Here is a 16,402-nt window from a genome sequence, read left to right as displayed (position 1 = left end):
CAGGATGAACACAGGGCAGGTACAGTGTAAGCACTAAGTGCAGATATGACAAGTGTCTCAAAATCTCAGAGGACGGGGAATTTGATGAGTGCTTATGAGCTCTCCAGAGCCATGGAAAAGCAGTGGATTATTAGCCTAGGTAATACTTCTGAGGTTTTATGCTGTCAGTTCATCCTTGTAGACTTACCTGGGCAAACAAATCAATCATTTTTGTAAGGCAGTGTTGGCGCTGCTTCTCTACAGCATTCTGCTTAACTTTCCAGTTGTCCAGAAGCTTTTTCTGATAAGCATCCACCTTGTCCACCATCTTGTACAAATTCTGCATTTTGGCACCATCATTTGCTTCTCTGGCAGTGTCTAACTGAAGAATTAAGCTATGTCTGTGGATTAGGAGTAGTGAGAATAAAGAAGGTACATATTTTTTCATTGCAAGTAGTTTAGACCTAATGCTTTAATAACTTGAACCAAAGTTAATACAATAAATAATTCTTCTTTCTCAGAATGTCAGTTATATGTATTTCAGCTGCTCAATATTGCTGTTTAATATTTCAATGTTAGAACAGTAACAATAATGTTTCCTCCAAGTATCAATATCTCACTTTTATAATTGTTCACAGTTTAGGAAAGTGAAGCCCTACCCAGTGGTAGTGGGGTCCCTCTGTGTGTAGGGACCATGGGTGTGTCACGCTGATCAAAGCAGTGCTCTCTTGTCACCAGTCCTGCCCTTTTCCTACATGTATTGAAGCAGGATCCTACAGATGCCACTGGCCTAGTCTGCTAAAATAATATATATAATCTCTAACAGATAGCTTTATAACAACTGCTGCGAGTTTTTCTTTCTCTTTTATTCTTTTCTGGAAATAGGAAGAAAAAATGGGTAGCCCATTTATATTATATTTATATTATAGTACTATATTATAGTCAGGGGTGAAATCTAAAAATTTTCCCTACCGGTTCTGTGGGTGTGGCTTAATTGGTGGGTGTGGCTTGGTGGTCAGGTGACTGAATGGGCATGGTCAATAATAATAAATAATAAAAATAATAAAGTATACAAAATTTGGGAGGCACCGGTCTACCTTCTTTAAAAATAGAGGCCCCGGTCTACCATGTGCTTTTTACTGAGAGGCCCTGGTCTACCAAGTGCCCTTTTTTGCAGGCCTCGGTCTACCTTCTTTAAAAATAGAGGTACTGGTCTACTAGCTGCCTACATCGCTGATCAACTGTAGTGCAGCCCTTTGAAGTGCCGCGGCAGTCATTTAAGGCCGTTTGCAGCTATATCACCACTGAGAGCTTCAGGGACAGAGAAGAAGAACAGCGAGGCGTGGGCATTGGGGGAGGGGGCAGGGATTTTTGCTACCGGTTCTCCAAACTACCTGCCCCAATCACTACTGGATCGCGCGATCCGGTCCGAACCAGAATCATTTCACCCCTGATTATAGTACTTAAATAGAAAAAGAAACTTTAGACCTTTACAAATTCCAGCAATAGAATGGGAGGAGGTTAACATACAAAGTAAAACTCCACTGCGATAAATGGGGCAAATTTCTGAATAAGTAAGCTTAGGGTCAGAGTATGGTTCTTTTCCCCATTGAGAAATAGTTTGTTGTTCTTAAAAATTTCAAACACTGTAATTTAAAAATTAAGTATCACACATGTAGTAAAAAAAAGTTTTTAAAAAGAAAAACAAAAATTAATATAAGAGTCTATGGATGTCTCTCTTTGAAGATATTTTGTTTCCCATCCAAGAAGCTTCAGAAAGTTCAGTCTTGAAAAAGCACTTTTGGGACAATTAATCAAAGAGTAAGCAATGCCTAATTCTACTTTTTCATTAACATATTTGCATTTGAAAACAAATGGTAGAGGAAAGTATTTATTGTGGTGGTTGGAAAGGAAGGCTTAAAAATTAGTCATGAAAATCATGGAAAAACTAATTTTCAGCAAAAAAAAAAAAAGTACAGGAAGAATAGCTTTCTCTAAGAAAAAAATGGTGTTAGTTTATGCATAGTCATATGTAAATTTAAAACTATCCCGAAGTTTTTGCCTCCTGTAGAATTTTGCTAACTACTCTATTCTAAATGAAAACTCTATTGTTAGAAATATCTGTAGCTTTTCAGATGTTTAGCTGCTAATGTAGGAGCAATTAACTGAGAAAAGCAAGAATAACTAGGAATTTTTATCTGGAGTTGCCTGAAATTAAAATGCAGTTACTGCTTTTGTGAAATTTTGTATTAACACTTATATTACCTGCTTTAGATGTCTTCCTGCTTTCAATATTTTAAATATATATATATATATGTAGGTCTTTGGTTATTCGGGTTTTCTTCCGTGTAAAATTGGAAGTGTCTTGGTGATGTTTCGACGAAGTCTCATACGTCATCTTCAGGCTTCAGCTTTGTGCTTCTGGGAGCAAGCTGACAGCTATCCAAAACAAATATAACCCTCCCAAGCACATATATATATATTTGTTTTCTGAGATTTTCACGGGTGTTTGTATGTAGGTCTTTGGTTTTTCGGGTTTTCTCCCGTGTAAAATTAGAAGTGTCTTGGCGACGTTTCGACGAAGTCTCATTCGTCATCTTCAGGCTTCAGCTTCGTGCTTCTGGGAGCAATTTTACCAATTTTACACGGGAGAAAACCCGAACAACCAAAGACCTACATATATATATATATATATATATATATATATATATATATATATATATATATATATATATATATATATATATATGTCTTGACATATTTGAAATATACGAAAATATATATATTCGTAGGTTTTCACGGTATAGGTATGTAGGTCTTGGCATTTTGGTCTTTCCCGTGTAAGGTTGAGAGTATCTTGGTGACGTTTGACGAGGTCTCACTCATCATCTTCAGACTGGTGTCTTCGGCTTTGTGCTTCTCGAGCTCTAAGCCGAAGACACCAATCTGAAGATGATGAGTGAGACCTCGTTGAAACATTACCAAGATACTCTCAACCTTACATGGGAAAAGACCCGAAAATGCCAAGACCTACACACACACACACACACGTGTGTGTGTGTGTGTACCAAACAAAATTCAGAAATGCCAACAATTTAGGATACTACAAGGAAAGAAAGAGTTTTCAGACTAATATATATACATGGGCAGGCAGAATGAAACTGGCCGATATTTACTTAACAACCAGCAATGCATCATTCATAACTTAGTTACCAAACCAATCATATGAACGAGGTGGCGCAGTGGTTAGAGTGCAGTACTACAGGCTACTTCTGCTGCCTGCTGGCTGCCTGCAATTTGGCAGTTCGAATCTCACCAGGCTCAAGGTTGACTCAGCCTTCCATCCTTCCAAGGTGGGTAAAATGAGGACCCAGATCGTTGGGGGCAATACACTGACTCTGCAGACCGCTTAGAGAGGGCTGTAAAACACTGTGAAGCGGTGTATGTCTAAGTGTTGTTGTTGTTATTATTATTATTATTATTAATTATTCAGTAGATAGCTTCTTTTTGATTAATAGAATGTATTCTCTGCATTGCAATCTCAAAAGAATTAAAGTATTGCAGAACTATTTGATAACAGAAGTGGTGAGGAGTAAAGCATTGAATAATCTCCATGACTTTCAGAGTCTCCCTTTCTCCAAAGTAAAAAAAGGTATAGCTTTTCAAACTGTAGATATTTTTTTGTTCCCTCATTTAAAGTAATTAGGAGGCACAATAACAAATCCAGCTGATGTAACTGAGGTGCTTGATGCCAGGATAGAAAGTATCTGGTCCTAATTTGTCCCGTTACCAGAACACTTGCTTTTAGTGTCTAATGCTAGGGGAACATAACATAACTGAAAACAGTTGAGGCCTATCAACAAGTGAAGCCTATCAAGGTTTTTGCAAATTATGAATAGGGCCTTCCACTATATAAATACAAATTATAAATACATGCAGTACTTCACAGAAAGAGAAAACTGCAAATAGTTACACCCTACATTATTTCAACATTTAGACTTTGCTCTCTGATGAATAGTAAACAAAAAGTTGAAACTAGAAACCACACCGCTTTAAAAAAAGACCCAGCAATACCTTCATATGGTTACAACTGGGATTTAGTAAATGCAATGCATGTTTATAGTATAAACAGGAAACATTGTTCTCCACTATTTATGGCATACATAAAAACCTCTTCCATTGCAAATGCATTGATATTTAATGAGTAATATTTTCTCTAAAAATGGTGTTCACAGAACTTCTTATTGGTGTTCTTTTTTCTATGTTTTCTTCAAGAATAATATTAATTAAGAAATAATATTAAGAAATAATATTTTATTCTAGAATAATATTAAAACCAAAAACTTGTAATATTTTCCTAAAGTCTGGCAGATTTATAAAATGGACCTTTCTATTCTTCATAGTTTGAACCACGCTTTCCGCTTGCCTAACAATTTGTAAAAATTATACACTGCTTGTAATATGAGTAGTTTTCCATTGTGTTTATAAATTGCTCAGGATATCTCCCTCTTGTTATTATTCTTTAAAGTAATTAATGGCAGTGTATAAAACTGAGGCCTATAGACACCAAATATTTGGGAAATAACTGCTAATAACTGGTCTTTTATCACCTTCAAGTTTGCAAATATCAGGTCTTCTAGAGTTTCTCTGGCATTGATGTGACTCTTAACATTTCTTTTCATTGAGAATATTTATTCTAGCAAAACGCCTCCTAGCCTATTTGCAAATGCTAGGAAATCATTACCATCAAATAGCCTTGCATAACCTCCACATTTTATGAGGTCTAAATGGCTGTAGGTGAAACAAGGATTAATTAATTCCTATAATATTATACAGCTTCCTTTTTTAAAAACAAACAAACAAAGAATGGGGTACATGTAATAGCCAACTATTTAGTGTTCATGTTTTGAGACATGCAATACTGCTTCATTAATTTCAATGGCATCTAAATCAACTTTTAAGTGTTTTACCTGAACAACATTTTGTATATATAGCTTTTAACTCATCATCTGGAGAATTATTCTGGCAACTCATAGGTACCCAGTCCAAATATTTGCGATTTATCTGGAAATGAATAATTTATGACTTATATTTAGGTTGGAAGGATTCCTGTTTAAAAATATCTTTTCAAAATATATGCATGCCTACACTATTGTAAAACACACCATCTAAATTTGGACAAATTATTTGGGCGTATGAGGATCTATGAGTGTACTGGAACAATAAGCCATTGGCTTCAATAATCTACCATGATCTTGAAACAATGTTCCACCTGTTGCATGGCAGCATCAGTATTCACATCAGTATGTCACTATGTCTTCAGCTATAGCCTACAGGGAGATTTAGTCCTAAAATAATTTCCATCTTCTGTGGATCTGGTTTACTCCATGTTTAATCAGGTAATGTTCCATATAGGTGTCATATTTGTTCAGTTTTAGAACTGCAGCTTTACTAGCTTTTTAGTTAGTTTCTGCTCATAGTCATCCGTGAGTAAGCTATCCAGGGGGATTGTCCACAGACACCAGAATGCTTTCCAGGTATGAGATAAACGAAGACATTTCCCTTTTGAATGATTTGGAAATAGCAGAATTCACACAAAATAAGTGATTATATATTAAATGCCATTAAGAGCTAACCTTCTGTATATTTTCCCTATGTCATGGATGAGATTAAAAAAAGTAAAGGAGTTCCTGTGAGTTTTACTCCGCCAGTTGTAGTCAGCTTTAGGGGACGGTGCTCATCTCTGTTTCAAGGCCATTGAGCCTGAAGACATTTCCACAGTCATGTGACCAGCAGGATGTCACAGAGCGCTATTACCCTCCCACCAAAGGGATAACCATTTATCAAATGGTTTATTAAGGCAAAGACTTAAAACCACAAAATCAACAATTAAATCAATGAAGACCTGGACTGAGGAGGCAAAATTAAAGCTACAGGCCTGCTTTGACTGCACTGATTAGAATATTTTTGAAGATATCTCTGCAAACCTGGATGAACTCATATATACTGTAACATCGTATGTCAGCTTCTGTGAAGACCCATGTGTACCAACAAGGAACTTGCGAATATACAGTAACAACAAACTTTGGTTCACACCTAAACCTAAGCAGCTACGTCATTCCAAAGAGGACGCCTACAGAAAAGATGATAAAATGCTGTACAATCAGGCCAGAAATGTACTAACAAGGGAGATCAGAACAGCAAAAGGAGCTACTCTGAAAAGCTAAAGAATCAGTTCTCAACAAATGAACCAGCAAACATGTGGAAAATTCTTAAAAATATGACCGGCTACGGCAAACCTCCTTCCCAGGCTGAAGGATATCAACAACTGGCAGATGACCTGAATGAGTTTTACTGCAGGTTTGAAAGGAAACTACAGCCACCTATCTCCCCAACCCCCATCTCAGCACACCAACAACAGCCAAGCTTCCTACAACTGACCCCATCCCATTGGGTTCACAACCCTTAGTGATCACAGAAAAGGAAGTGCAAGACCTATTTCACAGACAAAAGCCAGGAAAAGCTTCAGGCCAAGACAAGATAACTCCTTGCTTAAAAGTCTGTCCTGACCAATTGGCCCGCATCTTCATCTGTATCTTCAATAAATCACTAAAGATGTGCTATGTTCCTTCTTGCTTCAAACGCTCTACCATCATCCCAGTGCCGAAGAAGCCCACCATCAAGGAACTGAATGACTATAGACCAGTTGCTTTAACATCTGTAGTCATTAAAACCTTTGAAAGGCTAGTGCTGTCCCACTTGAAAACCATCATGGATCCACTGTTAGACCGCTTGCAATTTGCATACTGAGCAAATAGATCAACAGATGATGCTGTTAATATGGCTCTGCACTACATCCTACAACATCTTGAATCTCCAAAGACCTATGCAAGGGTCCTCTTTGTAGACTTTATTTCAGCATTCAATACCATCGTTCCAGACACTCTTCTAACTAAGCTAAACCAGCTACAGGTACCTGGACAGACTTGTAAGTGGATCACAAGCTTCCTAACAAACAGAAAGCAGCAGGTGAAGCTAAACAGGATCACATCAGATACCTGTATAATTAGCACAGGGGGCCCCCAAGGCTGTGTGCTCTCCCCACTTCTCTTCTCCCTGTATACCAATGACTACAGCTCCAATGATCCATCTGTTAAACTACTGAAGTTCACAGATGACACAACAGTGATCGGTCTCATTCAAGACAATGATGAATCTACATACAGATGGGAGGTCGAACAACTAGCCTCGTGGTGCGACCAAAACAATCTGGAACTGAACACACTCAAAACCATAGAAATAATGGTAGATTTTAGGAGAAATCCTTCCATACTTCCACCTCTCACAATACTAGACAACACAGTATCAACAGTAGAAACCTTCAAATTTCTAGGTTCTACTATATCACAAGATCTAAAATGGATAACTAACATCAAAATTGTCATCAAAAAAGGACAACAAAGAATGTTCTTTCTGTGCCAACTCAGAACGCTCAAACTGCCCAAGGAGCTGCTGATCCAGTTCTACAGAGGAATTATTGAGTCTGTCATTTACACCTCTATAACTGTCTGTTTGGTTCTGCAACCCAACAAGACAGACACAAACTTCAGAGGATAATTAGAACTGCAGAAAAAAACAATTGCTACCAACCTGCCTTCCATTGAGGACCTGTATACTGCACGAATCAAGAAGAGAGCTGTGAAAATATTTACAGATCCCTCACATCCTGGACATAAACTGTTTCAACTCCTACCCTCAAAACAACACTATAGTGCACTGCACACCAGAACAATTAGACACAAGAACAGTTTTTTCCCGAAGGCCATCACTCTGCTAAACAAATAATTCCCTCAACACTGTCAAACTATTTACTAAATCTGCACTATTAATCTTCTCATCAGTCCCATCACCCATCTCCTTCCACTTATGACTGTATGACTGTAACTTTGTTGCTTGTATCCTTACGATTTATATTGATATTGATTGTTTCCTGATTGCTTATTTGTACCCTATGACTATCATTAAGTGTTGTAAGTGCTGTACCTTGATGAAGGTATCTTTTCTTTTATGTACACTGAGAGCGTATGCACCAAGACAAATTTCTTGTGTGTCCAATCACATATGGCCAATAAAATTCTATTCTATTCTATTCTGTTCTGTTCTGTTCTGTTCTGTTCTATTCTATTCTTTACTTATTTGCATGCTTTTGAATTGCTAGTTTGGCAGGAGCTGGGGCAAAGTGGGGGCTCACCTTGTTACATAGTGCTTGGATCTCGAACCTGGGATGTCAGCTTTCCAGCCAACAAGCCCAGTGTCTTAACTGCTGAGCCATCCACTGCCCTGGATAGGATTAACCAACTAAAAAATTAACTATATCACTATACAATCTATGTATGTGTTTTTACATTTAATTATTAAAGTATTTTATTTTTTTATTTTTATATCTTACCTTATTCTTCTTACCCTTTGATTCTTTTATTTTATTTTGTTCTGTCTTATTTGGGAATGTGATTTAGTCCCTGTCTACTATATAAATAAAATTATATTGTATTTCACTACTGTACAGAGTCAGTTTTGCTTTTCTGTGTATACGCCATTACGCAAGGCTACAAGATTTTCATGTGCTCTCCTAGGAATAGGAGCAGGTGGGCAGTGTCCTTCTCTCTTTGATTAGAACTTGAGATTGAAGCAGTTTCATATATGGCTGCGCAGATATTAGTATTTTCTCAAAAACCTAAGTACCTGAGTCTTTTATCTGCTTAATCTAGAGAAGAAGATAGAAATGGATTGCAGACTAAACCATCCTGTAGTTAAAACAAAAGTTGGTTGTTATTTGATTGACTAAGCAATTGACTGACATAACCTCCAGAATGGCACTAAGAGCAATTAGCAATTTACCTTCGGATTCAGCAGGATATCTCTTTCTGGCTTAAGCATCAATTTGTAATTTTTTATGCTTGTCATGATCCATACTGAGAGTGTCAGGCCTGGAAGCCATCTTTTGCATTGGATCTTCAGGCCTGCCACATTTAGTGCTGTGGGAAACTGGGAGGGGGGATTGTATGGAGCAGAGGAGATATACTATATGGTCATAATAACATTCCTTTCTCTGAGAGTCAAGGACACCTTGCCCTGCACCTGGAGTGGTATGACTGGGAGACATCTCCAGTTGGGACAGTGCATTGATTGGACCATGTGATGAACCTGTGGGTGCAGGGGAAGGGACTTGAACTTTCTTTTGGGTGGGGAAAACCTGGAAACTGTCAGATTCGGGTTTTCCCAGATGTGTCAATATGACATCTCTAATAAAATGGAACTTTGAGGAACTTCTAGCCTCGGAGTCTTCTTTCATTGGGGGTGTTACTTGGAACCCTGACACAGAGTTCATTTTCAGAAGCTAAATACAGCCTTAGACGTAGAGAGACTGATGGGGACCAGGAGTTGGGGCCTAAGAGGGCAAATTGAGAGACTCAGACTCTCCTACTGAAGAATTTGTGGCAAAGAAAATCTCCTTGCAGAATATTGGGAAATTACTGTTATTCCTGAGGAATCTGGCATTTTCTGGTGAACAAATTCAGTTTATTTGGTTTCAGGAAAATTCTGTATTTGGAGCTGACCAATACAGTACTAGAAGCAATTCTTGTGTGAACCGCTTGCTGAAAGCCATGCCCCTTTTTTTGTAATTAACTAGATCTTACTCTTTTCAGACTTCTCTTGTAGTAACCCAGACTGTAAACAGTTAATCCGAAGAGCAAAGTCTCAAAACTCAGATTAGCAATACTTATTTTAGTAGCTAAGAAGATTAAGGCTGCAATACCAGCGAGTACTCTACTTTCAAATCAGAAATCTATAAACAGGCAATTTAAGGTGGCAAGATTCTGGTTCCTTTTCTTATGCTTTTTCAATATAAAGAGCAGGAAACTTGTTGCTTTTATGAAGACAAAACAAAAGTACTTGATGATTGTTTTCGAAAAGGTCTAAGAATTGGTTTTACACTGATAAAGGTTCAAATGACTAAGCACCGAGTTGCAGACTTCCCTAAAACTGTAAGACTTCACCCTAATGTACCCTGAGATCAGGGGTGAAATCTAAAAATTTTCCCTACCGGCTTTGTGGGCGTGGCTTAATTGATGGGTGTGGCTTGGTGGTCAGGTGACGGAATGGGCATAGTCAATAATAATAAATAATAAAAATAATAAAGTATACAAAATTTGGGAGGCACTGGTCTACCTTCTTTAAAAATAGAGGTCTACCAATTGCTTTTTACTGAGAGGCCCCAGTCTACCAAGTGCCTTTTTTTGGCAAGACACCGATCTACCTTCTTTAAAAATAGAGGCACTGGTCTACTAGCTGCCTACAGCGCTGATCAGCTGTAGTGCGGCCCTTTGAAGTGCCGCAGCAGTCATTTAAGGCCGTTTGCAGCTATATCACCACCAAGAGCTTCAGGGACAGAGAAGAAGAACAGTGAGGCATGGGCATTGGGGGAGGGGGCAAGAATTTTTTGCTACCGGTTCTCTGAACTACCTGCCCCAATCGCTACTGGATCACATGATCCGGTCCGAACCAGGAGCATTTCACCCCTGCCTGAGAAAGATTGGTTCTAAATTGAGAGTTTCTTTAGTAGCTGGAATTCTTATACCCCCATCCCACTCATCTCAATAAACCCTGCTAAAGTGAACTCTATGGAAATCACGCTTGAAAAGGATAATTTTGGTTCAGATAGTACCAAAGGCTCTCCTAGAATTATTATCAATGTGACAACTGAATGTCACACTATTCACTTATACCTTCTGGTGTTTGGAACTTTTCCTAAAGTATCTTAGTTAGCTTCTGAATTATTGATAAATCTTTCTTCTATTTCATTCCTTGACAGTTTTTGTTTTTCTCTGCAGTAAAGGCACTTGTTTAGCTCAGTTGCTTCTTTGAGCTTATTGTAATACTGTTTTTATCAATCAAGGATTACCAAGGTATGAAAAATAAATAAAAAGAATTACATCTTTGACTGGTATTCTTTGAAAAAACTGAGTTCCAGTCAAGATCCTAGGAACTAACCAAGTAATATTGTACTGTGAAATTATAATATGTGCCCAGCAATATGGCTTCTATCAATCCACAGTTGATATAGCCAAACTTTTTAGTTCTTGTAAACATTTATTTAAGCCATTTGTTATTTCACTGAATAACACGATAATCATTGTAGGGATGGTTTTGTGAGATCTTTTCCATCAGCTACTCATTTCAGTCTTTACATCCCTATATTTTATATTTTTTTCCTTAGTTCCTTAGGTATTGGTACATGTACAAAAAATATTCTTTTCATTGTTATTTTAACTGTTGCATTTATGTTCCAGATATTCCAGAGCCACAGTGTTGCAGTGGTTAGAGTGCAGTATTGCAGGCTACTTCTATTGCCTGCCGGCTGCCTGCACTTTGACAGTTCAAATCTCACCAGGCTGAAGGTTGACTCAGCCTTCCATCCTTCTGAGGTGGGTAAAATGAGGACCCAGATTGTTGTGGGCAATATGCTGATTCTGTAAACCACTTAGAGAGGGCTGGAAAAGCACTGTAAAGTGGTATATAAGTCTAAGTACTATTGCTATTGCTATTATTATCTGTATGTGAAAAATCTTTACATTAAAATTTTAACATAATTTTCAACAATTTTTTTTTCAAATTTGTTATACCCACATCTGGGAAACTCAAAATCCATAATTTTTGCAACAGATGTCAACAGATATTTTGTTGTGATGTTGTTTATATATGAAAACTGAGCAATTTTTTTGTACCTACTAAATACGTGATCCATTGTTCTATCTTTTTTTTACAAAGTTTGCTTGATTTCATAACATTTGTTTGTAATGTTTGTTTTTTAATGATAAAATTAATCCTTCTGATGATGTCAGCTTATAACTATTGCCAATTCTTTGTCTTGTCCACTTTATTTGTCGTTTTTAATGTATTGGTAATGATTTATTTTCCTAATGTTCTAAATGATTTATTAAACAATTCACGTTTATAGTCCTTTTTGCTTCTGCTACTTTCTGGATGTTTTCTTTGCAAACTACAACAATAATTATCTCTTTGCTTGCCTTAGTATAATCATGTGATCCTGGTTATCTTTGTTTTTCCACTCATACCAGCAGTAAATCACAACCTCCGATTTTTAATGCTAATGTTGTCAATCAACATCTATTTGTGGATTTAATGCATTAAGCATTGTCATCAGCTTTCAGGTTTTCTGATCTAAACCTGTGATATTCCACTTGTTTCAAATATTCTAAACTGGATTTCTTTTTAACTTCACCATGCAAGCTGATATTTGATCCAGGTTATCTGATCTAGATATTTGTAGTTTTCCTCCATAGGCAAAGATAAGAGTCACATTTTAATAGTATATCGTCATTTTAATCAGTTCTTCCTTTTTTTATACTGATCATTGTACAAATGTCAATTCCAAATTTAATTTTGTTATTATCATTATATATCCTTACAATGCTAAAGATTCAATTTCAGGTTTGGTTTTTTTCCCCAGGTAGTTTTAAATTATCCATATATAACGGATGGAATATTTTCTACCTTTTTTTTTACAGTTCATATCCAAGTTTTGTTTTATTCAGAATATGTAAAGGGTATCACTGAAAAACAATGGAACAACTGAATTCCCTTAAAAACTCCTTTTCCTCTCCTTTAATTTCACAATTTACCATCAAAGTAGTAGACTACTTTTTATTAACTTTATTTTTTTATTTAAAAAAGTTTGTGTATCCAGCTATGTGGAAGAAACTCAGATGCCTTTATATATTTAAGCCAAGCCTTCTACTTTGATTTTTGTTCACTTTTTTTGCATCATTTTATCAAACATCAATTGATCTTTCATTCCTTATACCTTTTGGCATTTACCCTTTTATGAGTGTTTGGATATGTAATTCAAAATCATGATTTTGTAAGTCTCATTATTCATTCAAATCTCAATGAGATATCTAGCACCCTTAAAGAGGTAGTGCCTAAGGTGAAAACATTCTTGATAACTTAAAGCTATTTCTTAAACTTCTAAAAAATATCATTTTTGGGTGGCAAGAGTTATCAGCAGAGTGCACAGCGAGAAGAAAGTTAATAAACTTGTGGCAACACTACTCCCAAAGTAAAGTCAGAGGCAACAGTTTGAATGACTAGCAGTGACAGATAGATCTGACTGAAGGTTATGAAATGAATACTTGTTTGTGTTGAAGGAAGGCTTATTTAGCTGCAGAACCAACTTAGAAGGATTTCTCCTTCTTTGATAAGGGAAATCAACTGTTTGATTAATGCAAAAAAGGAAAAGTAAGAAAAATATTCATAATTTTAAAAAAATTACAGAGACTCAGAACCCCTTTATATTCCTGATAGTATATGTTGGGCTTTCATGATAGAATGGACGTTGCCTTAAATTGAGCCATCTTAATTCTGTTTGAGAAAACAGAATAGCTCTGATTCTGTAAAAATACATTTTTCTAATTTAGTACAGAAGCGGTAGAAATAAAGATACTGAAGATTTTTTTTGTAAAAAAAAAATTATGATCCTGAAGGACAGGAGCATATAAATACTCTATGAACTTATACAGAGAATGTGAAAAATAATATTCATAACTCTGAAAAAAACAAGGGTATGCCTGCAAATTTGACTAGCATTACCCAAACTTCCCATAGCACTGATTGAAGGCAGTTGAATATTCATACCCTTCTTTCATGTGAATGTGATTCTAAACCCCTCTGAGGTCAAATTTGACAAAACACTTGTGTCTTTGGCAACTATTCTAAAGAGTTCACAAATCAATGGAAGAAAATAGTAATCAACTTTGATTATGGAATTAAAGTGTCAATAATCATGGATTACACACTATTCTAAAGAGTTCACAAATCAATGGAAGAAAATAGTAATCAACTTTGATTATGGAATTAAAGTGTCAGTAATCATGGATTACACATAGGGACCTATGTTATAATAATAATAACAGAGTTGGAAGGGACCTTGGAGGTCTTCTAGTCCAACCCCCTGCCCAGGGAGGAAACCCTACACCATTTCAGACAAATGGTTATCCAACATTTTCTTAAAAATTTCCAGTGTTGGAGCATTCACAACTTCTGCAGGCAAATTGTTTGACTGATTAATTGTTCTAACTGTCAGGAAATTTCTCCTTAGTTCTAAGTTGCTTCTCTCCTTGATTAGTTTCCACCCATTGCTTCTTGTTCTACCCTCAGGGGCTTTGGAGAATAGTTTGACTCCCTCTTCTTTATGGCAACCCCTGAGATATTGAAACACTGCTATCATGTCTCCCCTAGTCCTTCTTTTCATTAAACTGTTACTTCTTTTCACTGGTGGAGGAGGAAGAGAAAAGCCAGATAAAGCCTACATGCTTGTGGATAAATTACTTTAAGCAGCCTGACTTTATATTTGGAATTGGATAGCAGAACTATGTGACTATGATTGATTGTACAGTTACAGAGTGCCATTTCCAAACACATCCAATTGTTTTCATATTTGACAGGCAAAGTAAGGAAGTATACTTAGTTAAAAGAAAGTATGGAAAAGCACCAGGCCACTCAGGTATGAACTAAATCATATCCCTGATGAATATACAGTAGAGGTGACAAATAGATTTAAAGAATTAGATCTGATAGACAGAGTGCCTGATGAACTATGGACGGAGGTTCGCAACATTGTACAAGAGGTAGCAACTAAAACCATCCCAAAGAAAAAGAAAGGCAAGAAAGCAAAATGGCTGTCTGAGGAAGCTCTGCAAATAGCTGAGGAAAGAAGGGAAGCGAAAGGCAAGGGAGAAAGAGAAAGATACACCCAGTTGAATGCAGAATTCCAGAGAATAGCTAGAAAAGATGCATTCTTAAATAACAGTGCAAAGAAATAGAAGAAAACAATAGAATAGGGAGGACCAGAGATCTATTCAAGAAAATTGGAGATATGAAGGGAACATTTCATGCAAAGGTGGGCATGATAAAGGACCAAAATGGCAGGGACCGAACAGAGGCAGGAGAGATTAAGAAGAGGTGGCAAAATTACACAGAAGAACTATACAAGAATGAGCTTAACATTCCTGATAACCATGATGGGGTGGTCACTAACCTTGAGCCAGACATCCTAGAATGTGAAATCAAATGGGCCTTAGGAAATCTGAGCAACAACAAAGCTAGTGGAGGAGACAGTATTCCAGCTGAGCTATTCAAAATCTTAAAAGACGATGCAGTAAAAGTGCTACACCCAATTTGCCAGCAAATTTGGAAAACTCAACAATGGCCACGGGATTGGAAAAGGTCAGTTTAAATTCCAATTCCAAAGAAAGGCAATGCCAAAGAATGTTCAAACTATCGCACCGTTGCACTCATTTCACATGCTAGTAAGGTTATGCTTAAAATCCTACAAGCTAGGCTCCAGCAATATGTGGATCGAGAACTATCAGAAGTACAGGCAGGATTTCATAGAGGCAGAGGAACTAGAGATCAAATTGCCAACATACGCTGGATCATGGAGAAAGCTAGGGAGTTCCAGAAAAACATCTACTTCTGCTTCATTGACTATGCTAAAGCCTTTGATTGTGTGGATCACAACAAATTGTGGCAAGTTCTTAAAGAGATGGGAGTACCAGACCATCTTATTTGTCTCTTGAGAAACCTGTATGCGGGTCAAGAAGCCACAGTGAGAACTGGACACGGAACCACTGATTGGTTCAAAATTGGGAAAGGAGTCCGGCAAGGCTGTATACTATAACCCTGCCTATTTAACTTATATGCAGAACACATGAGAAAGGCGGAGCTAGATGGATCAAAAATTGGAATTAAGATTGCCAGAAGAAATATCAACAGTCTCAGATATGCAGATGATACCACTCTAATGGCAGAAAGCGAAGAGGAACTAAAGAGTCTCTTGATGCGGGTGAAGGAGGAGAGTGCAAAAGTTGGCTTGAAACTCAACATTAAGAAAACTAAAATCATGGCATCCGTCCTTTCAATTCCTGGCAGATAGATGGTGAAGAAATGGAGGTAGTGACAGATTTTATTTTCCTGGGCTCCAAGATTACCGCAGATGGGGACTGCAGCCAAGAAATTAAAAGACGCTTGCTCCTGGGGAGGAAAGCTATGGCAAATCTAGACAGCGTACTAAAAAGCAGAGACATCACCCTGCCAACCAAAGTGCGTATAGTCAAAGCTATGGTTTTCCCAGTTGCAATGTATGGCTGTGAAGGTTGGACCATAAGAAAGGCTGAGCGCCAAAGAATTGAGGCCTTTGAACTCTGGTGCTGGAGAAGACTCCTGCGAGTCCCTTGGACTGCAAGGCAAACAAACAAGTCAGTTCTAGAGGAGATCAATCCTGACTGCTCTTTAGAAGGTCAGATCCTGAAGATGAAACTGAAATACTTTGGCCATTTAATGA

The 16,402-nt window shown here is 37.3% G+C and overlaps 1 protein-coding gene across 1 annotated transcript in view; it reads right to left on the bottom strand.

The window, feature by feature from the left end:
• The window catches only part of FAM186A (family with sequence similarity 186 member A), a 39,809-nt gene that overhangs the window by 9,233 nt on the left and 14,174 nt on the right, over positions 1–16,402 (bottom strand). The window contains exon 6 of the mRNA XM_058167925.1: positions 188–380. Coding sequence (XP_058023908.1) covers positions 188–380 — 193 coding nt within the window. The remainder of the gene's footprint in view (positions 1–187; positions 381–16,402) is intronic.

The sequence above is a fragment of the Ahaetulla prasina genome, chromosome 2 (assembly GCF_028640845.1).
Source record: "Ahaetulla prasina isolate Xishuangbanna chromosome 2, ASM2864084v1, whole genome shotgun sequence".
NCBI lineage: Eukaryota > Metazoa > Chordata > Lepidosauria > Squamata > Colubridae > Ahaetulla > Ahaetulla prasina.
This window is presented reverse-complemented; position numbering and strand designations above follow the sequence as displayed.